Source organism: Martes martes (genome assembly GCF_963455335.1).
Source record: "Martes martes genome assembly, chromosome: 10".
NCBI lineage: Eukaryota > Metazoa > Chordata > Mammalia > Carnivora > Mustelidae > Martes > Martes martes.
Window position 1 is genome coordinate 63,275,494 of NC_137898.1, and position 27,361 is coordinate 63,302,854.

At 39.0% G+C, this 27,361-nt stretch overlaps 1 protein-coding gene across 1 annotated transcript in view; it reads right to left on the minus strand.

Annotated features, from left to right (window-relative positions):
* The window catches only part of INTS4 (integrator complex subunit 4), a 119,438-nt gene that overhangs the window by 39,587 nt on the left and 52,490 nt on the right, over window positions 1-27,361 (minus strand). Inside the window, exons 5-11 of the mRNA XM_080817825.1 lie at window positions 26,259-26,444; window positions 25,623-25,673; window positions 21,895-21,983; window positions 20,179-20,299; window positions 12,607-12,678; window positions 10,471-10,645; window positions 3,913-4,118 (exon numbers count right to left, since the gene is read on the minus strand). Coding sequence (XP_080673951.1) covers window positions 3,913-4,118; window positions 10,471-10,645; window positions 12,607-12,678; window positions 20,179-20,299; window positions 21,895-21,983; window positions 25,623-25,673; window positions 26,259-26,444 — 900 coding nt within the window. The remainder of the gene's footprint in view (window positions 1-3,912; window positions 4,119-10,470; window positions 10,646-12,606; window positions 12,679-20,178; window positions 20,300-21,894; window positions 21,984-25,622; window positions 25,674-26,258; window positions 26,445-27,361) is intronic.

The following is a 27,361-nucleotide window of genomic DNA, read 5'->3' on the forward strand; positions in this document are numbered from 1 at the left end:
AAGTATCTTTTTGAAGAGCTTTTAAATTTTGATAAAGTCCAATTTATCTAGTTATTTCTCTTATGGATTAAGTTTTTGGTGGACTAAGAAATTTTTGTCTAATCCAACCAAGGTCACAAATATTTTCTCCTAAAAGTTTTATAGAATACTTTTTTAATTTAAAATTTTTAAATTTAAAATTTTTAAAAATTTAAAAATTTAAATTTTTCTAATTTTATAGAAAATTTAGTTTTACTTAATACATAAGAAATCAAACTAAAATTTTTAAAGGATGCATATGCATCCACAGAGCAAAACCTAAGAATCAGAGACTTCTCCAAAGCTAGGTTGGAGACACGCCTTCTTTATTCTCCAGGAACCCTCTTTCAGCCTGCAGGTCTCTCAATTCTTCACTCTGTATAGTTACTGGCACCAACGCCTTAACAAACACATCTGACCATGTTGTTGCTCTGTTTAGGAACCTCGGTTGGCTTCCCCACACCTCTTCAACAAAGCTCAGGCTCCCGGGCATGCACGCAAGGTCCTTCACAATCCATTCTCGGCTCACTTCTCCCTCAGAGTCACGTGAACTTCTCAACATCCCTGTCCATGCTGTGCCATTTCTGCCCTCGCAGCCTACACCTGTGGCCCATGCTAGCGCTGTGGCTAGAATGTCATTCCTTAGCTTACTTTTAATACTATCTTGTAATTACTGGCTTATACTGCTCCCTGCCTTCTCTATGAAACTGTGAGTGACTCAGAGGTAACAGCTAGTACTGTCTACTTTCACATCCTCAGAACCTAGCACAGAAACTGGCTCTGCCAAAAAAAAAAAATCAGTAAATGTTTCTTGATTGACTTAATCAATATTACAAACTACTACAATGCTAAGCATTTTACATGAATTCTCTTTCCATTCTTATAAGAAACATATGAATATGTGGAATTATTCTTATTTTATACATGAGAAAACCAAGTACCAGAGAGAATTAATAATTTGTCCAAAGTCACAAAGCTGATAGGATACCCTGAATAACTTTCAGGTGCTCTTCCCTTAACAGGATTTTCAAAGCTCTGCAGGGGCTGGTCCCACGTGCCCCTCTAGCCTAACTCTTCCCTCACACTAGCTCTCTGTTACAGAGAGGCCCTCTTTTGGTCCCTGCACTATGCGATGCCTCCTTCCACCTACCATCATTTCTAAACTTGCTGCTCCTCTGCCTGGTATATTCTTACACCCCATACTCCCAACTCTTCCTACCAAGTTAGGGTCTAATTCCTTTTTCAGAGATCAGCTTTAGAAGCCATCCCTGATTGCTACACCCCCTTAGCCCCCAAAGACTAAGTGCTTCCATGACAGATGCCCATGGGACCTCACTCCTTTTTGTCATGTGCTCCTCACTCAGCTAATTATTAGACCTTCATTTGTGTCATATTTGTCTATCTCGCTCATACCTAAATTTTAAGGTCCATGAGAGCAGTGCCATGGTTTCTGCTCACTGGCATAGTGCCTGGCACACAAAAGGTGGTCAATAAATACTAACAAATAAACAACAAACAAACAAAAACTCAGGTAAAAAGATCAGGGACCAAAGACAAGGACTGACAGTTCGATTCAGCTCTGTCTGGTTTTACATGTTGTCAACTTACCCATCAGATAAAATGTTTCCTGTACGAACAAATCACCACCACTGATAGGAGGTACCAAAAAAACAATATTCAAAGTAGTAAGAGAACAATTTTGACTACGTTCCCTAAGAAATTCCTAGTTATGCAGTTGACTGTGCAGATTTGTTTTAGGACATGTTTACGAAGAATCCACTCTGTAAAGTTACCACATCAAACCCTGAAAGGAATATGGTAAATGGTACAACATGGTCACTCTCCTTAGGTAGCTCATATTCACATCAAGGAGAGGGAGTTGAGACAAAACCTGCTATTAATGATAAAATGGGAAAACTATAGTAAGAAATGCATAAGCATGCTTATGGCTCTGTGAACAATCAATACATCAAAACATAGCTTGGAACAGAGCTCAGATATTTAGCAAACATTTCCCGAGCATCTAGCAGATTCAGACACTACAAGGCACTAGAAATAAAAAAAATGAAAGAAGCCAGGATCGTGCAAAGCTCTCAGTCTTGTGAAATAAAGAATTAAATAGTCAAGAACATCCTAATATACATAGACACAGGGTGACACAGGAAGACAGAGGAGTGCTACTTAATCCACTTTGGGTGGAGTTACTTAGGGAACACGCTGCCTAATAGAGATCTGAGAATAAGCAGAAGTCTACAAAATGAAAAGTGGCAGTTTTTGCAGGCAGAGGGGAAAAAGAGAGTGAAAGAAAAATGGTGAGGAAAAGCATGATGATTAGGGGAGTGACTCCAGTATCAAGTTCAAGATGAGGAATGGTGGGAAAGAATTCGAAAAAGGAAAGGTGGGGCTAGGGTAGAGAGCCCACCCAGGGAAAACAATGCACAGAATGCAAACTTATCTTCTTAGGAAAAAATGAGTGAAAAATTATAAACACAGACTTGTAATTCAGGAAAAATCTTACCAGAAGTGCTAAGCAGCTGAGAAAACTGATAGGGAACTTCAAAATCAAAGCACCCAATATGTTTTTTGAGTATGGAGCAGAAATCTGTAATAATGACTAAAACACCCAATAACTATCTCTTTCACAATATCTGAAAAACCAAAACCAAACTGAAACAAGAAAGAAACCCAGAGGCCAAATCCCATTTATTAATATTCTGAAAAACATCAGGACTCACAAATAAAATCCAGATACTTTAGAAAAATAATTCAAGAACCACATCGAGTTGTACAGCTTGGGAGGCAAATCTGTGTTCGTATCTTGGCAAAGCCACTTACCAACACTGTGACTTCAAACAAATTACTTTCTTCTCTGTAAAACTCCAGGGTTGAATGAGTTGATTCCCTAAGATCTGTTCCTGCTGTAACATCCTAAGATTAACTAGAGGCATTACACCAAATCAAAGGCTGAAAAGAATTCTTCATTATTTAGCCCCTGCCTTATCTATAACCACTTCTCCTCCAACACTTCGGCTCCACACTGCTATTACAGTGAATTCCTTTAATTCCTTTTTTTTTTTAAGATTTCATTTATTTATTTGATAGAGAGTGAGAGAGGAAACACAAGCAGGGGGAGTGGGAGAGGGAGAAGGAGGCTTCCCATCAAGCAGGGAGCCCCATGTGGGGCTCAATCCCAGGACCCTGGGACCATGACCTGAGCTGAAGGTAGATGCTTAACAACTGAGCCACCCAGGGGCCCCTCCTTTTAATTCCTTAAATGCATCATACTCACTCTTACCTCTGGATCCATAGACACTGCTCCCTCTGGTACCCTTCCACCCTACCATCAGTGCCATTTCTTCCTAAGAAAGGGCCTTACCAATCTCACTCCTCCTCCAAGTATCCACTACAGTATTCCTTCTTCCTTCCCCATCTCACAACCTTACCGCAGGGAACCCTGTCCTTTCCTGATGACAGCAATGCTAAGCTTTCTTTGAGTTTCCTGTTTAACAGCAAGTCTCCTCTACCTTGGAGTTGTGTGATGAGAAAGCCGAACTGCACTGCCCATATACTACTGCATCACCAGTACCCAGAGCAATGCCTGGTTTAAAGACTGCTTATTTATTTGAGAGAGAGAGAGAAAGAGAGAGCATGCATGGGGGCGGGGGAGGTAGGGGCAGAGAGAGAGAGAAAGAGAGAGTCTCAAGCAGACTCAGTGCTGAGTGTGGAGCCTGCCATAGGGCTCGAGCCCACAACCCTGAGATCACGACCTAAGCCGGAACCAAGAGTAGTACAACGGACTGCAGCACAAAGGTGCTCCATAGTGCCCAGTTTACAGATAAAGTGGCTCTCCATAGGTACCGACGAAGAAATGAGTAACAAACTGTGAAGACTCACCTCTAACACAGCCAAGACAGTGTCAAGCTGATCCTCTCGGAGAGTGATATTGTTGGAGATTTTTCTCATGGTGTGTATGGACTGCAGACGTACTTCCTCGATTTCATCATTAAACATGTCAACCAGGAAATCAAGGCACTTCTCCGCAAAAGAGGGTGAAGACTGGGCCAGCATGCAGAGAGCCTCCACAGCAGCAATGCGGACCTCTAGACAAAAGGGGACAAATAAAGTTGTGCATTAGGTTATGAGCCATGGGACAAATCCAAGGATTCCTTCTCTTTCTGGTTTATCTTTAACTCTCTACTCCTCTCCATTAACAAACTCTGTCTGGGAGATCTCATCCACGCCCACAGACTCAGCTACCACCTTCACACTGATCTCAGAACAAGGACTTTGGTGTCACAGGGACTGCGGTTTAGATCCTGACATCAGACATGTGATCAAGTCACATGTCTGTCTTCAGTTATTGCACCTTGAAAACTAAGTTCTTGTTTACCTCAGTACAACCACCACCATTCTCCGCTCAGTACTTTTTTCAAAAAGCAAATTTTAAATAATTAAGATTAAAACAGACTAGATATCATGTTCTCATCTTAGAGATAAGATTCAGTAAAGTGAATTAACTTGCCTTAAAATGAGTGAGAGCAGAGATAAGACTAGCACCCAGGTCTGCTGATTCTAGACTAGCATCATGTAGTGGTTAAGGATACATGCTTTGGAACGATAAAGGTCTCACAGCAAATTGTGAAGAGTAATTCCTCCACTAACTTGAAGGGTGATCTTGAATAAGTAACTTAACTTCCTAGCACCTCAATTTTTTCACCTTAAACAGAGAGAATACTCATTTCCTTACAGAGTAGTTAGAGGCTGGGGTATGTTAAAAGCTCAGTAGATCCTAGCTACAGCACAGGTATGGATCTTACAAGCACCTTGAAAACAGAGGCATGTCTTCTACCTCCCTGTATGGCCTGAACACGTAACAGTAAAGCCACTGATTCCAGGAAGCCCTTCATTCATTCACTAGTAATACTTCCTGAATGCATACTACATGCCCAGAGCTAACAGCCTTGCTAAGAGCCTTAGGAAAAAGCTAAGAGCCTTGATACAAAGATAAGAAGTAAGTAAGCTACAGACTATGCTTACAAGATTTCCATACATGCTTGTTCTGCTAAAGGTTCCCACATGGTTCTGCAACAAAACGTACAGTTTTAAAAAAAGAAAGGAAAAAACCCCTCAAGTTGTGGTTAAAACACACAAATATAATTTGGTTTTTTGTGTAAGAAGGTTTTATAGACACTTTAAAAGCAGAGTTACTACATTAAAGTGAGATGACTCGGATTTTTCTTGGTAGCAATGAATTCTTCCCTTCACCAGAACTGAAAGATTTGCTACACTTCATAATAAGGTAATTTAAACATGAAATTGCTAATAATTACCAAGAAAGCCAGAAATGAGCCAAAATGTGTTAAATGCTGGGTCCTCTGCCTAGGGCTTTACCCATTACACCACACTAAATCATGTGTAACTCTTGCAAGTCCACGAACTGAACTATAGAGACACTCCTGATCATCAGCAGATAATCAGTGTGGACCTGAGATGCAATTCTAAGCAGAAACAAAGAAACTTTTGTGTTGCTCTTTGTATGTGTAGTCTGGAAAATCAACAATTTCTACTGGACTCTTTGGAATGTTGAAAATGTATTACAGTCTCTTTAAGGGTGCAGAGCAGAGGAAAAGGAATCAGCTATGCTAAAGGGAAGGAAAAAAAAAAATCCTCTGGTGCCTTAACATGTGCAATCAAATCCTGGCTTTGTGCTTAGTACTGAAGACACAAGGGTGAACAAGAAAGAGATGGCCTCCTAGCGCCTACAGACAAGAATATTTAATTGGATTACAAAGTGATTGATGAGCAGTACAGTAAAAAGCACAGGGAGTATAAGAAAATGCAAAAGCGGTATGCAGCCCACTAAGTTGGATCAGAGGCAGCTTTCTGGAACAAGTGACCTCTAAAACAATACCTAAGGGAGTTGCTAAGCCAAAATAAAGAAAGAAGGCTTCCCTTGTAAAGGACTAAAAGAATGTATAATACTAGAGTCCACAGCTAATGAAATAAGGCACTGTTTCATTCCCAGCAGCATGTCCCTAATTCACCCAGAGTTTTAGAAATATGATAAAATTAGAAAGCCAGCATAACTGATACTGGTTATGATACATTTGCTTTCCAAAGTTAAGTTCCTTTAATTAAACCTTAGTGACAGTTAAGTGTCTGACTCTCGGTTTCCGCTCAGGTCATGATCGCAGGGTCATAAGATTGAGCCCCACACTGGGCTCTGTGCTCAGTGCAGTGTCTGCTTGAGATTCTCTCCTTCCCACTCTCCCTCCCCCACTCATTCTCTCTAAATAAATAAACAAATAAATAAATCTTAAAAAAAAAAAAAACCCTTAGTGACAAACTTATGTAGAACTAAATAACATAAATATTAATAGTGATGAAATTCAAGTTGTAAAATTAAATAAAGTAAAAATGCTAGCAGAAACTAAATAAAATAGACTCCAATTACTTGTCTTAGGATAAAATGGGTATTAATAATGACTTCTTTATTATGAAATACCATTTAAAGTGTAATTCAAGTATCCAGTTCACAGAAAACAAAAAAGCAGAGGCTGCTTTAACTAATTTCTCTATACAAGTTTCCCCCCATTATCCAAAAGAAGAGTGAAACAATGAAACCTTTCATTAAGGTGAAACAATGTAAAGCAGAGTGTAAATGATGTAAAGCAGAGTATCCCCCACTTTCCAAAAGTTCACTTTGTGTCACCTCACTTTTAGAAAAGACTTATATGGGTATGGTAATGGCTTTTTTCATAAAAACGAAACTCCTTTTTGGATTTCTTTTGGTTAACAAAAACGGGTAGGTTTTTTTCATCAAAGTAAAGTGGCATAAAGTGAACTTTAAGGAACTGGGGAAGACACCCATAAACTGAAAACCTTATAGCTAACTAGAGAAGGAAACCCAATTCTTATATCTTGTAACAGAAAATGATCTTTCAAAAGTAATTCTTGCCCTTCTAAGAAGTTCTATTTTGAGGTGATTTTTTACAGGCATTTTAAAGACCTAAGTTCTAATCCTCTGATATAGATTTACTATAAAATTTGAACAATCAACATTATCTCTCCTGATCTGTTACAATTACTGAAAATGAGATGGTTGTAGTCAATCACCTCAAAACAATGACATTCTTTATGTGAGACAGATAGATATAACGGAAATTTCAAGAGCTTTGCAGAACTTCTTTCTACAAGATTTATCTATCTAAAACAACTAAAAACAGAAATAAAAAACAGAAACAACAGTATTCAACACACTGGACATCAGACAATAAAGGGTAATGATCCCTGAGAGGGAGGAAATAAATTAGGTAAGCTCGAGAATTATACCAGTTTATTATCTGGGAAGCTTTTCCAGGTTCCAGGTCTCCCTGCATTGAGAAGATAGAGCTAGGAGTCTGGAAAGGCAATGTGGACAGAGTTCATTAGGCAAAGTACCAAAACGGAGAGTACCACACAGGGAGCACTTTGGAGATCTGCAGAGGGTCCTCCTCAAGTCATCAGCTGAGTCCTGATCTGTTAAGAAATTGAGGTCTGAGAAAGAACCACTAAGCAGGGCTAGAGGGAACAATCTCCAAAGCTCATAAATGGTCTACAACTGCTTCTTCAGAAGAGTTTGTTTGAGTTGGGAGTAAAATGAGCCCTAGACTAAGTGCTGCTTCAGTTCCTCTTAACAAAGCTTAAAAATAAGACCTGAAATAAATGCATCCCAGAACTAAGCTCAAGAATATAGGACTATAACAATGTTCATTACCCAACAAAGTAAAATTCACAATAGCTGGCATCCAATCGAAAATTGCTAGCTATGCACAGAAGTAGGAAAATATACACAATGAGGAGAAAAATCAATCAATCAAAACCAACACAGAAATCACACAAACAACAGATTTAATAGACAAAAACATTAGGATAGTTATTGAAAATGCATTCTCTGCTGACAAAGTTAAAGGAAAGATCAAGGAGATTAAGCAGATACATGAGAGATACTAAACAAACCCAAATTCTAATTGAATTTGTATGAATGAAAACTACAAGGTCGGAGATGAAAAATACACTGGATGGGATTAAAATCAGAATACACGTGGCTGAAGAAAAGATTAATGAACTCCCAAGACAAAGCAATAAATATTATCCAAAAGAAAGCGAGAAAAAAGAAAAAAAAATCAGGATGGAGGGGCAGCTGGATGGCTTAGTCAGTTAAGCATCTGACTCTTGACTTCTACTCAGGTCATGATCTCAGGGTTGTGGGATCAAGCCCCGTATTGGGCTCTACACTGGGCATGGAGCCTGCTTAAGATTCTCTCTCTTCCCTTGTCCCTCCCCCAACTACTTCTCTTAAAAGAGTAAGGGGGATGGAGCATCAGTGAGTTCCAGGACAACCTCAGTAGTCTAATATATGTGTGTCTGGAGTCACCAAAGAAACATGAGACCACAAAATATATGAAGAAGTAACGGCCAAATATTTTCCAATGTGATGAAAACTATAAACCCACAGATCTAAGGAGCAACAAACTTCAAGCATAAGAAATATGAAGAAATGTCACCAAGACACATCACAATTAAACTGCTTAAAACTGAAGACAAGGAGAAAAATCCTAAAAGCAACTAGAAATGGATAAAGAAGATGCAGTATATGCATACAATGGAATATCAGTCAGCCATCAAAAAGAACGGACCACTGCTGTTAGCAACAACATGGATGGAACTAGAGAGTATTATGCTAAGCAAAATAAGTCAGTCAGAGAAAGACAAATACCAAATGATTTCACTCATATGTGGACTTTAAGAAACAAAACTGATGAACACAGGGGAAAGGAAGGAAAAATAAGATGAAAACAGAGAGGAAGGCAAACCATAAGAAACTCTTGACTATAGGGAAATGAGGATTGCTGGAGGGGAGGTGGGAGGAGGGATGGGGCAATTGGGTGATGGGCATTAAAGAGGGCACTTGATGTAATGAGCACTGGGTGTTACATAGGACTCATGAATCACTAAAATGAAACTAATAATATATTAATATACTTAATATATAGTATTAATTATTAATACATAATACATTAATATACTTAATATATTAATAATATATACTAATAATACATTATAATTAACAAACGAACTTAAATTTTAAAAAGCAACTAGAGAAAGACACATCATGTAAAGAACAAATACAAAAAATGGCAGTAGACTTCTCAACAGAAAGACTGCAAACAGGAAAATTATGGAACATCTTTATAACATGGCAGGGTGGGACACACACACACACACACACACACACACACACACACACACAAAACCCCACTTTATTAAACTGGAGTTCAATTTCCAGTGAAAATATCTTTCAAAAATGAAGGTGAGAGGCACCTGGGTGGCTCAGTCAGTTGAGCATCAGACTCTTGATTTCATCTCAGGGCTTTGAGACTGAGCCCTGCATTGGACTCCATGCTCAGTGCAGTCTGCTTGAGATTCTCTTCCCTCCCCTCTCCCTCCCTCTCTGTCCCTCCCCACTCTTGCACACTTTCTCTCTAAAATAAATAAATAAAATCTTTTTTAAAAAAAATGAAGGTGAAAGAAAATCTGCATTAGTCAAAATAATAAAGGCTTTGAGGTCAGACATATCTGGTTTAAATCTAGTTTCTGTCTCTTACCAGATGGGTGACTGATAACAAGTTATTGTTATCAATATCAGTAATATCAATTTTTATTACCAATTATTAAGTGCTTATTATAAATGGATCATGTATTTTTTTTAAAGACTTTATTTATTTATTTGACAGAGATCACAAGTGGGCAGAGAGGCAGGCAGAGAGAGAGGAGGAAGCAGGCTCCCTGCTGAGCAGAGAGCCTGATGCGGGGCTTGATCCCAGGGTCCCGAGATCATGACCTGAGCCAGAGGCAGAGGCTTAACCCACTGAGCCACCCAGGTGCCCCAAATGGGTCATGTATTATGCCAAGTATTTTGTGCACATATAATCTCGTTTAATTCTCACAATTTAGAAACACTCATTATTAACCTTGTTTTATAGAAATACTGGAAACCTACACTGACTGAACCCAAAGTCCATGCTCTTAACCACTGTATTATATCACATGGGCCTCACTTTTGTTTTTATTTTTTTTTAAAGATTTTATTTATTTATTTGACAGACAAAGATCACAAGTAGGCAGAGAGGCAGGCAGAGAGAGAGGAAGAAACAGGCTCCCCGCTGAGCAGAGAGCCCGATGTGGGGCTCGATCCCAGGGCCCCAGGACCATGAGCCAAAGGCAGAGGCTTTAACTCACTGAGCCACCCAGGCACCCCGTCACTTCTGCTTTTACAATTAAGTAACAGTAGGCACTTCATGGAGTGACTGTGAAAACTAAATGAGACACTACATGTACACTAACCAGTGCAATGCCTGATCCATGGCAGGCACTCAGTAAATGGCACAGTTATGATGCAGTCATACTTACCATACATCTCATCTTCCAATCCATGAACAAAGGCTCCACAAGCTCCTGACTCAATCAAGTTCACAGCTCCTGTATCTATTTCTTCCTTGGGAGCATCATCTCCCCACTTTCTGCCACTGGAAAACTCTCCTGAGCTGTAAAGTTCCTTGGCACGTTCATGTGCAGTGCGTTTTCTCTGTATAGGACAATGACAATTAGCACTCGCAGGAAGTTCATGAGGGAATGGTAAGATGTATTCTGAGAACATGGGAAAGTAGGAAATATGACTGCTCTCTGACAATCACATTTTAAAAAAAAAAGTACTCAATCAATCAGAACAAAGAAATGCAAACTGAATGTCAAGAAAGACCAAAGGTTCACAGGTCTGTCACAGCGGATAGTAATCTTATTAAAGATAGCAAAAGAATGTGCTGATCAGGTAAGTGGTTATGTTTGTCACTGTGTACATAAATAACACAGGAAAGGGAAAACCAGAGGGGTAAATAATAGCAGTGTCCCTCTAGCACCATCCTGGGTTGATAATAAACTGGCCCTAGAAAAGAATTTTTTTTAGTCCCAACAGAAGTGAGTTTGAATTTGGAAACACTGTGTTCTATTTGAGCAACACTGCACTCACCATGCAACCTTCTGGTAAATTCACTTTCTGCCTAGAATGCCAAAGAGGGAATATACTGGTCAGCTAAAGTAAATATCCAGTCCAATTGACCATATGGTTCTCATCATGAATAAACTGCCATTCTGCTTTATATATCAGCCTCTTATGAACCTTCCTGGTGTGAGTCCACATCTTTATGGCTGAGCATCTCAAAGGCACTGATGAAATATAGTACCCAAGCCTACAAAGATGTGGGCCAGACCCAGTAGTAAAGTTTGTACCTTGTGACGTATCTTAGAAACCCCTGCATAACCCATCCTTCCCCATTTACCATGAACATGCTGTTTTTTTACATTTCTACTCCAGCATACACAAAGAACACTTAATCACCAACCTCAAATGAAGGCAACACCCTTCAGGAAATCCATATGGCCATGTTTCATTAAGCATAGACAGAAACTCCTCAACCACTCCTAGAAATTTATCTTATGGAATGACTTAAAAGAAGAAAAGATCTAATATGCATGAAGTTGCTATTCCTTTATAATGGTAGAAAAATGGGAGAATCTAAATACATAAGATAGGGCTAAAAAATTATGTCACATCTACTTAATATATTACATAATCAGTAAAAATGCTAAGTATAAAGTTGACTATATGAAAAAAAAGCATATGATGTAGTGATAAACATAAAAGTAGACTATAAAATTATCTGAATACAATCATTCAGTGTTTAAAATATGCATGAGAGCTGGAGAGAAATATACCAAAATGACAGGAGTCCTAGAGTAGTGGGAATATGGGTAAATTGTTTGCTTTCCTTCTATTTGTCAAAGATTCTAAACTCTTTATTATCATGTTTATAATTGAAAGATTAAGATAATGACAATATTGACTCATATTCAGTCCTGACAATTACATCAGAGAACATGGTCAAGGCTGAAAGGCATTCCGTGCTTTGTTACTGTTCAGAGAAAGAATTTACTCACTCTTTCAGGAAAACTGCTGTAGAAAAGGAGTCCTAACATGTCAGTCATACAGTTTCACAAAACAAGACCAGATCTTTGTAGTTTCTAACAAACAGGAAGTTCATCTTACCTCTTCTTTTTTTTTTTTTTAATTTTTTTTTTAAAGGTTTTATTTATTTATTTGAGAGAGAGAGAGAGCATGAGAGGGGAGAAGGTCAGAGGGAGAAGCAGACTCCCCAAGGAGCTGGGAGCCCGATGTGGGACTCGATCCTGGGACTCCAGGATCATGCCCTGAGCCGAAGGCAGTTGCTTAACCAACGGAGCCACCCAGGTGCCCCTTACCTCTTCTTTGTAAAACACAACCTGTGCAAAGTATTACACTAAAATAATTTAAAATTTAATGAAATAACTTGTAATTTGGTTCAAGTTACTAAGATTTTATGCTAAAGTATAATCTAGTCACCCAACATTTACTTGATAAATATCTAGGCTGCAAAATTAAATCAACACAGCTTGCAGATAGCTGGTGTTAGTTACAGAAACCCAGTCTGAATAACAAAGAATTCAAGTTACCCTAAGATCAGACATGAGCTTCTTGTCCAGTGTCTGCTCCAAGAAATGAGAACTGACTTGTTCCATTGAGCCCTGTAAAAACAAAATCAAGAGCAAATTAAACAACTTTTAAGGTCTGAATATTATCTTAAAATTCAAAGTTTGCAGCCAACTTAAATGCATAAAGATAACATTTCTTGACAGTAAAGATGCTTACAGGTTCTGAATCATCAGCAAAATAATAAAAACATTAGCAGCAGCAGCTAGCAGCTAATAGAGCTTACTATGTCATACACTGTTTATATATATATATATATATTAATTTAGTTCTCCTATGAAGTAAATACTATTATTAGTCCCATTTTATATATTGGGGAAAAAAAGAAAAGAAAGTTTAAAAAAAAAGGCATAAAAAGATTAAGTGACTCATTTGAAGTCATAAGGAGTATAACTTACAGAGGTGGGCTATAAACCCAGTTTCCCGAATCCTTTGCCTCAACTGCTACTCTCCACAGTCTCTGCATTCCTTTTCATTCTAGTTTTTCCATTCATTTGTTCATTCAGTCACTCATTCAATTAAATTTTTATTTATTTATTTATTTATTTATTTATTTAATTTATTTATATTTATTTAGCTACCACTCAGTTATATGCCTACGGTTACCAGGAATAACAATACAAAAGAAAGACATCGATTCTACACTCAATGACCTCACAGACTAGTGAGAGAAACTGACAAGTAAACAGATAACTGTATTATGGTATAAAATGTTACAATATGCATATAAAGGTTCCTATGGGAAACTCAGAAAACAAGCAGTGTAAAGAGGAGGCAGGGGAACTGGTAATCACAAGTGCAAATGCATAAAGAGAGAATGTCATGCAGGAAACATCAAGTGGCTCTATGGATGGGATGCAGGACAGGGGAGCCAAAAATGAAGCAGGATGGTTAGGGATCAGATCATGAAGGGCCTTTGTCATGACCCTTTGTCATGTTTGTTATGGAAAGAGTTTGCTATAATTCTGAATAACCAGATAATCTTTTCTCAGTAATGAGCTCAATAGTGTACAAAGTATTTTACTCATACTTTAAAATTTTATTTTTTTTTAAACTTTTTTTTAAAAGATATTATTTGTTTATTTGACAGACAGAAATCACAAGTAGGCAGAGAGGCAGGCAGAGAGAGAGAGGGAGAAGCAGGCTCCCTGCTGAGCAGAGAGCCCGATGCAGGGCTCGATTCCACGACCCTGAGATCATGACCTGAACCGAAGGCAGACGATCAACCCAATGAACCGCCCAGGTGCCCCTAAAAATTTATTTCTAATAATCCCATGAAGAATGTAAATTATCCTGATTTTATTATCTTTTTTTTTTTTAGGTAATCTCTCTGCCTACGTGGGGCTCAAATACAACACTGAGATCAAGAGTCACATTCACTACCAAGTGAGCCAGCCAGGAACTCCAAATTATCCTCATTTTTTAGATGAGAAATTGAGGCTGAGAGATTTGGTAACGTGCTCATTTCAAACAAGGGGAAAACATAGATTTACACCTCATAAACATCATCTTAGAAGCTATGTGGCTAATGGACCAGAAGGAAATCAAAATGAATCAGAGACACAGGTTGGCAGGCTATTAGAGCAGGTCTTAGATATTCTTCAAGAATATACTGGCACCTTTCTCTAATTCCTAAGTTAGTAAATATGGAAATTCTTATAGAGGATCAAACTTCTCCAATCACTTTTTCCATAGAAACTTACATGTTCTATGGGAATATCCTTACCCAAGTTAATACCTTTTCTACAACTCCAGGAGAGCAACTGTTGTACTATTTTCACTTAAGTAGTTTCAAATCTACTTTTTCTTATTTCTACATGGTACCGTTGATTGCCTTCTTTGTTAAAAAGATCTGATCAATATCAAATCTAACATTCATGTTTTTAATTCAAACACCAATTTTATGAATAAGAACTCTAAGTTTTCAAGACCTCCTCAACTTTCTCTTTAATTTCACCAGCAGCATTAACAGTTGGCTTTTTGCGAAATAAGTCAATCAGAGAAAGACAATTATCATATGATCTCCCTGATATGAGGAAGTTGAGAGGCAGCATGGGGGGTTTGGGGGATAGGAAAAGAATAAATGAAACAAGATGGGATCGGGAGGGAGACAAACCATAAGAGACTCTTAATCTCACAAAACAAACTGAGGGTTGCCGGGGAGAGGGGGCTAGGGAGAGGGTGTTTGGGTTATGAACATTGGGGAAGGTATGTGCTATGAAGTATGTGCTATGAAGGTATGTGCTATGAATTCACAGATCTGTACCCCTGGGGCTAATAATACATTATATGTTAAAAAAAATTAAAAATTAAAAAAAAAAACAGTTGGCTTTTTAGGGGGCACTTTTTTCCTAATAAAGAACTAAGTTTCTGTTTTGTATTGTTTTTTAAGTAAGCTCTACGCCCAGCATGGGCTTGAACTCACAACCCTGAGATCAAGAGCCATGTGCTCTATTGGCTGAGCCAGCCAGGTGCCCCAAGAATGAAGTTTTAATGACATCACAGTGAACTACTCTAAATCCCTAGTCTCAATGACCCTCTCCAGTGCCTTTAGCTGAGCTGTCTCCCAACACAGTAGCAAAGAAAGGGTATTATCCAAATTCTAGCCTCAAAAAATTACATATCATTATTTGCAACAAATCTCCTGTATTACCTGAGAATATGTAAAGCTTTCCATTTTAGTCCATAATTACCAAGAGCCCTATAACATAAAAATCCGCTTGACAAATGTTGAGACCTAAACTAGTACAAACCCAGTACAAATAGAGAAGGGAGCAATTCCAGAGCTGACAAGAAGGTCGAACTGGTAAGAGTTGATGATTCACTGGATATGGGACACAAAAAGAATTCCCAAATGCCTCTGGGTTTTCAACTGGATAAATGATGCCACATTCGTGAAAGTGCTAGAGGAGCAGATGTGGACCAAAAAGATGAATTCATCATAAAGTACAACCCACAAATCAGAGAAACATCTACATTCTTGTCTACTTTTTTTTTTTTTTAAGATTTTATTTATTTGATAGAGAGAGATCACAAGTAGGCAGAGAGGCAGGCAGAGAGAGAGGGGGAAGCAGGCTCCCCGCTGAGCAGAGAGCCTGATGAGGGACTCAATCCCAGGACCCTGAGATCATGACCTGAGCCGAAAGCAGAGGCTTAACCCACTGAGCCACTCAGGTGCCCCATTGTCTACTTTAACCAAAACAAATACATTCCAGTAAGATCTCTCCAACTGTACTATTACTACTACTTAACAACCTGTATTTGTAACACCAAGAAAACCATGATATAATATTTAATAAATAAGTGTGTCGAACCTGCTTTCAGAACAAAACTGCTCAGTCATAGCTGCTCAACAAAACTTAAGTCTATGCACTAGCGTCTAGCTTCTACCCAGTTAGGTGACAAAGAGAAGTAAACCCTACCCCACCCCTCAAAAAAGGAGCTACCATGTGAGATATAAGACATCTGCATGTGTGCTGGGAAAGACTAGCTCTTACGGCTATGGACATAGCAACCTACAATCTATCTGAAAATATTATCATTTTTAAGGTCAAACATTTCCATGGTCTTATAAAAAAGGTTTAACCCTTATTGAAAAGAGAAATTAAACATCTTAAGAAGAAATCACTGAACTAAGGACTATATTCTAGATAGAATACCAATAACCATGATCAATTTCACAGTAAAGCTGTATTCTAAATTGTCCCATGGAGCTGCATACCTGGCAATCAACTTTCTTTGCCTCAGCAGGAAAGTTATGGATAACTGAAAACCCACCTTTCACATGGTTTTGAATTTTCTGAAACAAGCTACATCTGAAATTTTTCATCCTGCTAGAAGCCAAAGAGAATAGAGACTATTGATTTTTTGTACAAGATGGGCTTAAATTTAAAGACTTATCACTCAAGTTCTTGAAACCTGGCTTCTGCTTTCCTCTCGAGTTTTATCTTGTTGCACATCCCCCACGTTTAACATTATCCACCCCCAAACCAACAAGTATTAACTGCTTATATCATATGATATTGTAGTTTAGTAAATTAGCATGCATGATAATTGTACTCCTTCTGTATCTCTGCTTATATTTCTCCTTCCCAACTTATTTACCTAGTTAACTTATATTTACCCTTCCAAACTCAGTTTAGAAATCACCTTCTCCACGAAGCTTTCTTTCACTATGTTAGGTGCCCTTTCCTTGGAGTAGCAGGAAATGTAATTAACTGATTGCTTATGTCAACTTACCAGACTATCAACTCTTTTGTTTTGTTTTGTTTTGTTTTTAAAGATTTATTTATTTATTTGTCAGAGAGAGAGAGAGAGAGAGAGAGGAGCGAGAGTGAGCACAAGCAGACAGAGTGGCAGGCAGAGGGAGAAGCAGGCTCCCTGCCGAGCAAGGAGCCCGATGTGGGACTCGATCCCAGGACGCTGGGATCATGACCTGAGCCGAAGGCAGCTGCTTAACCAACTGAGCCACCCAGGCGTCCCTCAACTCTTTTGAAGACAGAGACTATGCTCAGTGTTTGCTGACTTGATGAACATGTGTTCTGAAAACTATATGCAATTTATCTGATGACAGTTTTGTCTACTCAAGAGTTGGAGTGGGGGAGTTTACCTCTGTTTACACAGTGGAACTAGTAAATCAGGGCATTAACAGTACAACCACAGTTCTCAATGTGTAACTGGACCATTACCAGGAAGAGAATCCACATGGGTTTTAGATCATGAAGTGTCATTTACTATGTATGTAGCCTCTGATAAGTTATATCACTTTCCTAAACCTTATTTTGTTACTAATAAAATGAATAATGGAACACCTACCTCCAAGAGTTTAAAAGGAATCAAAATTATTTGCAAAAACTGAGTGTTTATGAGGGTATATATGTCTAAATATGTGCATATAACTAAAAGTGCCTAGCTTGGCAGGCTAGGGACTCTATCAATAGTAACAATGAGGGGTGCCTGGGTGGCTCAGTGGGTTAAAGCCTCTGTTTTTGGCTCAGATCATGATCCCGGCATCCTGGGATCAAGCCCCGCATCAGGCTCTCTGCTCGGTGGGGAGCCTGCTTCCCTTCCTCTCTCTCTGTCTGCTTCTGCCTACTTGTGATCTCTGTCTGTCAAGTAAATAAATAAAATCTTTAAAAAAAATAGTAACAATGATTATTATCAGTAAGATTAAATTGTTAATTATTTTTGAAGTACAAACCTAATTACTTATATAATTTGGAGCTATTTGGATCAAATCATTGAATTTAAAACAGAAAGCACCTGACTCAAGTTAAAGTCATCTAAGTGGAAACCCTTTCAACTCACCAGTGTCATTCATTATTCATATAGCTTTACATAGATAAATTTCAGATCCTTTGGGTACAAAAATGAAAAATGTGAAGGATCCTGCCTTAAGAATTACTCTTCTAAACTGCCAACTCAGATAAAGATGTATCACTGAATTATCCCTCTAAAACATCTCCTCACACATACACATACAGGATACTACAGATGCTCAATAAATGTTGAATGAAAGAAACTGATGAAGGATTGAATTGTTCTGAATTTTTAAGTAGTCACCAACCAAAACAAAGCTTTAAAATGTGAATTCAGGGACACCTGAGTGGCTCAGTTAGTTGAATGTCAGCCTTTGGCTCAGGTCATGATCCCAGGGTCCTGGGATGGAGTCCCACATGGGGCTCCTTGCTCAGCAGGGAGTCTGCTTCTCCCTCTGCCTGCTGCTTCCCCTGCTTGTGCTCTCTCTGATAGATGAATAGATAAAATCATTAATAAATTAATAAATAAAATGTGAATTCAGTGACACTTGGGTGGCTCAGCTGGTTAAACATCTGCCTTCAGCTCAGGTCATTATCCCAGGGTCCCAGGAGTGAGTCTGGCATGGGGCAACTTGCTCAACTGGGAGCCTGCTTCTCCCTCTGACTACCGCTCTATCTCTGACAAATAAATAAAATCTTTCAAAAAAAGGAGTAAATTCAAAACTAAAGTCAGTAACAACCGGCTTGCTTAACTCTATATTTTATTACAGACAAGCAAAATGATCTATAAGCAGCAAATACTGAAACCATCCAAATTTCTTATTATTCCATGAAAATACTCCACACAAGTTTTAGCAGTTACCCTATAAATACTGGTCTTGGGAGTGGGCCTAACACTGGATCTGTGTCCATACAGTTAGATTCAAAGTATTCAGCCAACAATGTTACCAAGACTGGCAGAGCTGGGGGCCCTCCAAAGGGAAGTATCCAAAACGAATCTTAGATTTTCTTGCTGTGACATTTATATACCTTTTTATAAACACTTACATATATGTGTGTGTGTGTATACATTTACATACTATAACCACCTCCAATAATTACAAAATCTAGTACTTTATAATTTATAACTATTTTCATACTTAGTAACACATCTGGGCATCATGACAACCCTATGAGGTAAACATGAGGTAATATGATAAACAGCTTAACAGATGAGGAAACTGAGACTAGATCAAGTGACATGCCCAAGATAACACAGTTATAAAATAGGGGTGAGTAGTAATACACCAATACTTTTTCTTTTATAAGACAGTTTATCTCTGAAAAGTTAAACTTTTTTTTTTTTAATTTAAACAAAGGTACCATGAATCACCAAAGGCAGAACAGAGGAAAGAAGCAAGCTAAAAGTCAGGAGATTAGGATCTGAAACACATTCTACAACTTTGTATCGGTATAAGTTGAATCATTTACTTAACATCTCAGAGCCTTAGTTTCCGCACCTGAAAAATGGCAATAAAAGCAATTATCAGGGCACCTGGGTGGCTCAGCGGGTTAAAGCCTCTGCCTTTGGCTCAGGTCAAGATCCCAGAGTCCTGGAATCGAGCCCCACATCGGGCTCTCTGCTCAGCGGGGAGCCTGCTTCCCTTCCTCTCTCTCTGCCTGCCTCTCTGCCTACTTGTGATCTCTGTCAAAAAATTAATAAAATCTTTTAAAAGCAGTTATCTTGCTGGTTACTACAAAGAGTAAGTGAGATAATATAAATGGCCTGAGAACAAACTATCTAGGGCGCCTGGGTGGCTCAGTGGGTTAAAGCCTCTGCCTTCGGCTCAGGTGATGATCTCAGGGTCCTGGGATCGAGCCCCACATCGGGCTCTCTGCTCAGCAGGGATCCTGCTTCCCTCTCTCTCTCTGCCTGCCTCTCTGACTACTTGTAATCTCTCTCAAATAAATAAATAAAATCTTTAAAAAAAAAAAAAAAAAAAAAAAGAACAAACTATCTAGGCCATAACAGGTGCTTAGTAAAGCAACTATTATTATTATTTTCCTTTTTCTTTAGGCATTGGCTGTCTCTTATACTAACAAGATTAAACAGGCTTATCTTTAAAAGTCTTTCTAGTCTAAAAGACTACTTCTCCATGGGAAAGTGAGCCATTTCTTTTTATTTTTAGAAATATTAAGGTTTCTAAAAGTGTGTTATACCTGTCCCTATATGTAGTTTCTCAAAATATGTATACAAGTGCAACAGGCAATGTGTTCATTAAAGAAAGCATAACTTACCAATAGCTTTGCAGCCTGAACTCGAACCACCCAGGAACCATCACTGACCATGTGACAAATTTTTCCAAACGCATCATCAACTAAGCGAATTTCTTCATTAGAAGAAGGAATTGGGACAATGCTAAATTAAAAGAAAAAACCGCAAAAGGCAAAACATGAGCCTAAAGCTGCAAGTTCAATAAACTGAGAATGACCAGTGAAAACTGGCATGCATACACACACACACACAAAATGACAATGGAGTAATTCAAATCCAAGAGTGCAAATTTTCAGTGTCTTGAAAAAAAGTGTTTAACCCACCAAAGGTTAAAAGATTTACAATGATACCAAAAACTAGATATCACAGAGTATTTTAAATCTTTAAGTTTATTCTCTCCTATAATCGTATTGCTGTCAATATGGTAAACCATAGAATAAAACAATATAAAACATACTTGCAAATCTGATCCTATAAGAGGCAATTTCCAATTAGTCTTTTCTTTTTTCTTTTTCTTTTTTGGGGGGGGAATTTATAGGTTATTAACTCATTCTGGTTTTCCAATTTTAGAAGGCAGTTTAATGCAGAGGAAAAGAATCACTTCTTTTTCTTATAGAAAGAGCTCTTCAATAAAATAATATTTGTCTTTCGGGGAGTCTGGGTGGCTCAGTGGGTTAAAGCCTCTGCCTTCGGCTCAGGTCATGATCCCAGAGTCCTGGGATCAAGCCCCGCATCGGGCTCTCTGCTCAGCGAGGAGCCTGCTTCCTTCTATCTCTCCACCTACTGTGATCTCTGTCTGTCAAATAAATAAATAAAAATCTTAAAAAAAAAAAATAATATTTGTCTTTCTACTTCAAAGAATCATTGTGAGAATGATTTAATTACCACAAAAACATTTTTTTTAAAGATTTTATTTATTTATTTGACAGAGAGAGACACAGCGAGAGAGGGAACACAAGCAGGGGGAGTGGGAGAGGGAGAAGCAGGCTTCCCGCTGAGCAGGAAGCCCGATGCAGGGCTCGGTCCCAGGACCCCGGGATCATGACCTGAGTTGAAGGCAGATGCCGAACAACTGAGCCACCCAGGCGCCCCCCACAAAAACATTTTTAATGAGGAAAACACTACATAAGGGATCATTATTCTCAAACTCACCTAGTATCTTTATCGGGCATTTGTATTTACTAAAATGAGCCCCAAACAATTTTGAAGATTAAAAAAAAGGTGTGTGTGTGGGGGGGTTGTTAGATAACACTTGAGAAAGACAATCCAAACTCTTCACTTATAGATGAGGAGGCTGGGGCCCAGAGAGGAAGTATCTTTCCCAGAGTACACAGAAAGTTCACAGCAGAGCTGAATACCAAGGACCAAGCATCCTGCTTATCAGGATCTGTACTTCCCCCCATTCCACAATGCTTTCTAAAAATCGAACCAACATTCCCTTTCTGGAGGAGGGCTTTTTTTTTTTTTTTAAATTAAATATATATTTTTTTATTTATTTGACAGACAGAGATCACAAGTAAGGAGAGAGGCAGGCAGAGAGAGAAGAAGGGAAGCAGGCTCCCCGCTGAGCAGAGAGCCCCATGTGGGGCTCGATCCCAGGACCCTGAGATCACGACCCGAGCCGAAGGCAGAGGCTTTAATCCACTGAGCCACCCAGGCGCCCCTGGAGGAGGGCTTTTTGCATGATGGGAGAAGAATGGCTTAGCAATGAACAAAAGCTGGCTTACACCCACACTGACCTTTCAGGATAGAGCTGACTGACAACCCAGATAAGTTGGACTGCAGCGCTGCGCACTTGTTCATAGTCATCAGACAGCAATTTACAGGCCTGCAAATAAGAATTCCACAAGTCTGTTAGTTCTGTGTCCTCCCAGGTGATGTTCAAACTATTTTCAAAATGAAGACAGGGTGGCTGGATAAGGATGCCAATCAAAATACTTGTGGGTAGTTTTAACTCTTTGAACCTTTGCCCAACGAAGAATTCTTGGCCTCTGTCAGCTGCTCTGGCTGTGTTCAGTGATCTGACTCCCACCCCACCTCTGAAGGCAGAACCACAGACTGACAGCACAAAAGCCATTTAGAATAGCATCAATCCTAGCAAAGTCTGCTGGGAGCCCACAGTGCTGCTCTTACAGGCTCAAACACCAAATATGGGTATTTTTCCCTTTCTGTAGAATCAAAGCATGAATTTCTGACTGACAATCTGAAAACCCAAGCATTCTAAATAAATGTAGAATTTTAATGCTAAGCTGCCACAAGAGGCCAGATTTTTCTGCCTTCCTTTGGTCTGAAATGGAATATCCCTACTCCACCCGTATGCTAACACCCTAGACCTAACCAACACCCAGAACTACTCCATTTCTAGAATTTGAACTCCTACATTCCATGCTCTCATCATAACATGTTACTCCACCAGCTCTTCCATTTCCATGAATTAATCTATCACACTTGCTCTTCAGTCCCACTTAACCTACCTACCTGTTTAGCCAGGATTTCTGAACCTTGGCTCTACTGACATTCTAGATTGTAAAATTCTTCCCTGTGAGGGGCTGTCCTCTACATTGCTAACACGTTTAGCAGCATCCCTGGCCTCTACCCATTAGATGGTTGTAGCACTGCACCTTCTTCCCCTCGCCAGCAGCTGCAAAAGCCCAAATAGCTCCACACTGCCAAATATCCTCTGAAGAGTAAAATCACTGTGGCTGAGAACCGCTGCTTTAATCCCACCATTTTTCTCCAAATGAGCCACCTTCTCCTTGCTCCACACCCTTCCATTACTTCAGTCCCAACAGCGCTGTTAACATTTAACATTTACAACTCCCATAAGACTTCTGCTACAGCTGCTCTAAAAACCCAGCACCTTCTCTATTGCTCACAAGGGCAGCAGAGCACTAGCAAAGACTACACTCTCTAGAGGATTGGTGGCTCATGATCTGGAACTTTATTGGCCCTACTCTGAAATCTTTTACACCCCTGCTTTCCGCTTCCATTACCCAAGGCAGCTTGTCCTAACCTCCCCCACTGGGCCCCTATCCCACTTCCAGCCATAAGGCCACATGTTTGTTGGAGAAAATGAAAGTTCTCAGGCACAAATTCTCCCAACTATTCCATAACAGTTATAAATTCATTTATACCTGTATTCTTCCATTCTTTTTCCTTAATGTCTGAGAAAAAAGTATCCTAATTCCTAATCCCTCTACTTTTACTATGGATTTCATCATCTCCTCACACAGGCCCTTCCTTAATATCCTCCAAAATAGGTATTATTTGTGATTCTCTATTATAGCACCCTATTTATTTACTGTACTACTCACATGTTATAATTATTGTGTTTATTTATTTGTTATTCGCCTGTCTGACCAAGAGAAAGTGAAGGGCATGGATCCTATCCAACAAGCTCAGTGTTGTACAACCAGCATTAGGTACTCATTAATATTTGTTGCATGAATCAGCTCATGAATCTGATTTTCTGCCTCAAGAAACTTACTCCCACCATTTATTCCCCTTTGTCTCTTTTATCATCAATTTCTCCCTAAACACTGGCTCTCCCTTCAACACATAAACACAGGTAGCAGCTATCTTTAAAATACAATGGATAAAATCTTAAATAAAGTAAAATAAAATAAACTACAAAAAGCCCTCCCTTGTGTGGTGCATAAACAATGAATCTTGGAACACTGAAAAAATAAAATTAAATTTAAAAAAAAAAGCCCTTGGGACGCCTGGGTGGCTCAGTTGGTTAAGCGGCTGCCTTCGGCTCAGGTCATGGTCCCAGCGTCCTGGGATCGAGTCCCACATCGGGCTCCTTGCTCAGCAGGGAGCCTGCTTCTCCCTCTGCCTCTGCCTGCCTCTCTGTCTGCCTGTGCTCACTCTCTCTGACAAATAAATAAATAAAATCTTAAAAAAAAAAAAAAAAGCCCTCCCTTTCTACCATCTTCCATCCTGCCACCCTATTATAGCCAAGTTTATTTTTTAAAGTTTATTTATTTCTTTATTTACGTTATCTCTACATCCAATGTGGGGCTCAAACTCACGATCCTGAGATCAAGAGTCACATTCTCCTCCAACTACGCCAGCCAGGTACCCCCAGCCAAAGTTCTTTAAAGTATAGTTAATCACAGTTGTATTGCCTCACTTCAACTGACCCTAATCTGGCTTCCATCTCCAACACTCTTACTAATACTGCTCTCTTCAAATTCACTAATAGCTACCCTGTTGTTAGGTCTAATAGGTAGTTTTCAGTTCTACTTTACAGACCTCTTACCAGCATCTGACACTGCTGACTATGAGAACTCCCTCCTGACTTTTCTGGAATATATTTTTCCTCCTCCTCCAACTGGCTGCTTCTGAGCTCCTTTCTTCTGCCTACCTCTTAAATGTTGGACCTCACCCATGGCTTCCATGCTTGGTCTCTTTCAATCTTCTTATTCTCCCTAAGTATCCACATGCCCCCTAGATGGTGATGGCTTCAATTATCCACCCTCCAACTCTGCTCTGTCCTGAACTCCAGACCTTCATATCTATCTACAGCCCAGAATTTTCCTCATGGGTGTCCCACCAACCCTTCACATTAACATAATCAAAACCAATATGTACCTAATTACAGTTCCTAATTCATCCTTCTATCTCAAACACCCCAACATTCCACCCTCACTCCCTTGAAGACCTCTCATTGCTTGCCTAGTTAATTGACATGGTCTTGTGCCATTAAATATCTAAATAATCTAACTAACTTCTGAGTCCTCACTCTCTAAGTTTCCTTTAATTATTTGGCTTCCCACAGAGTTCTACAGGGAGAGAAGGTGCGGTCACACCAACATAACCATTCTAAGCTCATTCTATTTCATTTTGTAAAAGAATAAACTTCGTTTATACATCAGTCTCAGGGATTTAACTAATTGCCATCTTCTTCTGAAAGATAAAACCATTCTTGGTGCAAAATTTCATTTCTGACATGGATTTAGATTGCTTGTCTCTAGATTTATTCAATTATTCTACAAGAGAAACATCATCTTGTAAGGCCTTTTCATTAGGCAGTCAATCAGCTTCTCCTAGTGATACTACAAATTCATTGTGCCTTTCTATCCCATGGTCTTGGTCATCCTCCTCCAGAAATACTCTTGTATGTCAAGTATGGTGCCCAGAATTAACTTCATGTTTGGCCCAACCAGAGATCAGTGAGACCACCACCTTCCTTATTCTGAACACTATACTTCTCTTTGTGTACTCTGGTATTCATACTGAGCTACCTAGATCCTCCTAAAAGTCTTTTTTACATGTATTAGTGCTATTCAATTATATATCCTCCATCCTTTTATTAAAATGTATGTTTTGGATACAACTTCACATTCATCCCAATTAATGTTGTCAGTTGCTGTTCTATGTTTTCAAATTCTGACAACTAGTTTGCCACTCTCCCAGTTTCATTATCCCTCCTCCCCTTCCAGACAGTAATCATTTAAGGTACCTGATTATAAATTGTTTGGTGTAATTTCAGTCCTCTTTCATGGAGCTGCAACTAGGTAATAAAAATATAGTTTAAGTATTTGGGGAAAAAAGATCAATATTCCCACAATCTCATATATTTCCCCCCATTACATCAGATTAACATAGTTCCCATTAGCCAAAATCACTGCTATATAAATAAGAAATCTGGTCAAAGTCTTTTTAGTAGAAACACTCAGAGACTTAATAAATCTAACCCATGAAGTGTCCCAAGGGGATATTAGAAAAATACTTAATAATGACAAGAAGGCTGAAGAAGAAATGGTTAATACCACCTCCCCCTACAAAGCACCATCCCCCTCCAGGGACCTGGAGGAAGCATGTGACTTAGTAACGAAACAGGTCTAAGTTATACCCTCCACATTTCAGAAATATGGGTGGAAGCAACCAGAAAGGCCCGAAGAAAAGCACTCCTGCTATACAAGGCGTGTGTACCTTTGAGTTCTGTGATCTCAATGTCATCATCACATTTCTCAAAGTGTGCATAAGGTGTATCTTAGGGTGGTTCAGAAAGCATCCAACATTAGCCATGAACTTCATAAACAAATCAAACAAACAAACAAAACTGTCACCACTTAGTTTCCATGATCATGTTTACCATGGCTTTTATAGCTGCTGTTCTGACACGTGGGTCTTGGTCACTGAAGTAATCCCCTATAATCTTCTGGACATCTCTGACGGCAAGGCCTTCTCCATCTTTTGTGACACTTTTCTCCAAAGAGCCAAGATTGCCAAGTAATTGCAGGCACTTATTTCTTACACCATGGGAGGTATCTGTGAGGTGCTACAAAAAGAAAAGAGAACAAGAGGACATGAGTAAGATTGCTTAAACTAAACAAAAAACCAGAAAGAAAGCATTGTAGCAATTTTAGGAATGACTTCAAACACTGCATTCTCACTGCAGTCTCTCTAAGATCATGTTACTTGTGTATGTGTCTTCCAAAAGAACAAATCCTTAAAATAAGATCCCCAATTTTCATCATTGCATTCCCAACAGCTAGCACTTTGCCTTGTTAAGAGAAAGTACTTTAAAAATGTTCCCTAAGTTGTATTTTATATGCTATCAAATCTAAAAACAAAACAAAAATTTATAAATTTTTAAAACTTTGAGTATTTATATAGAAAAATGCAAAAAGCTTAAGTGTACAGCTCAATGAATTTTCACAAAATAAATACACACATACAATGACATACACACACCCAGATGAAGAAACAGAACACGGCCAACACCCAAGAAACCCTTCTTTTTTTTCTTTATTATTTTTTAAATTTTATTTATTTATTTGACAGAGAGAGAGAGATCACAAGTAGGCAGAGAGGCAGGCAGAGAGAGGGGGAGGCAGGCTCCCTGTTGAGCAGAGAGCCCGATACGGGGCTCGATCCCAGGACCCTGAGATCATGACCTGAGCCGAAGGCAGTGGCTTAACCCACTGAGCCACCCAGGCGCCCCCCAAGAAACCCTTCTTGATCCCCACTCCCACTAACTATTCCACCACCATCAAAAATAGCCACTATCTTGACTTATAACACATAGATTTATTTTGCCTGTTTCTATACTTGGTAAAATCAGAGTGTCTGGCCTTTCTAGCTTAATATTAGGTTTGTAAGAGTCATCCATAGTATGGCATACAGCAATGGTTAATTCATTTTCATTACCATATAGTATTCCACTTGTGAAACTACCACAATCCTTTGTTGGTA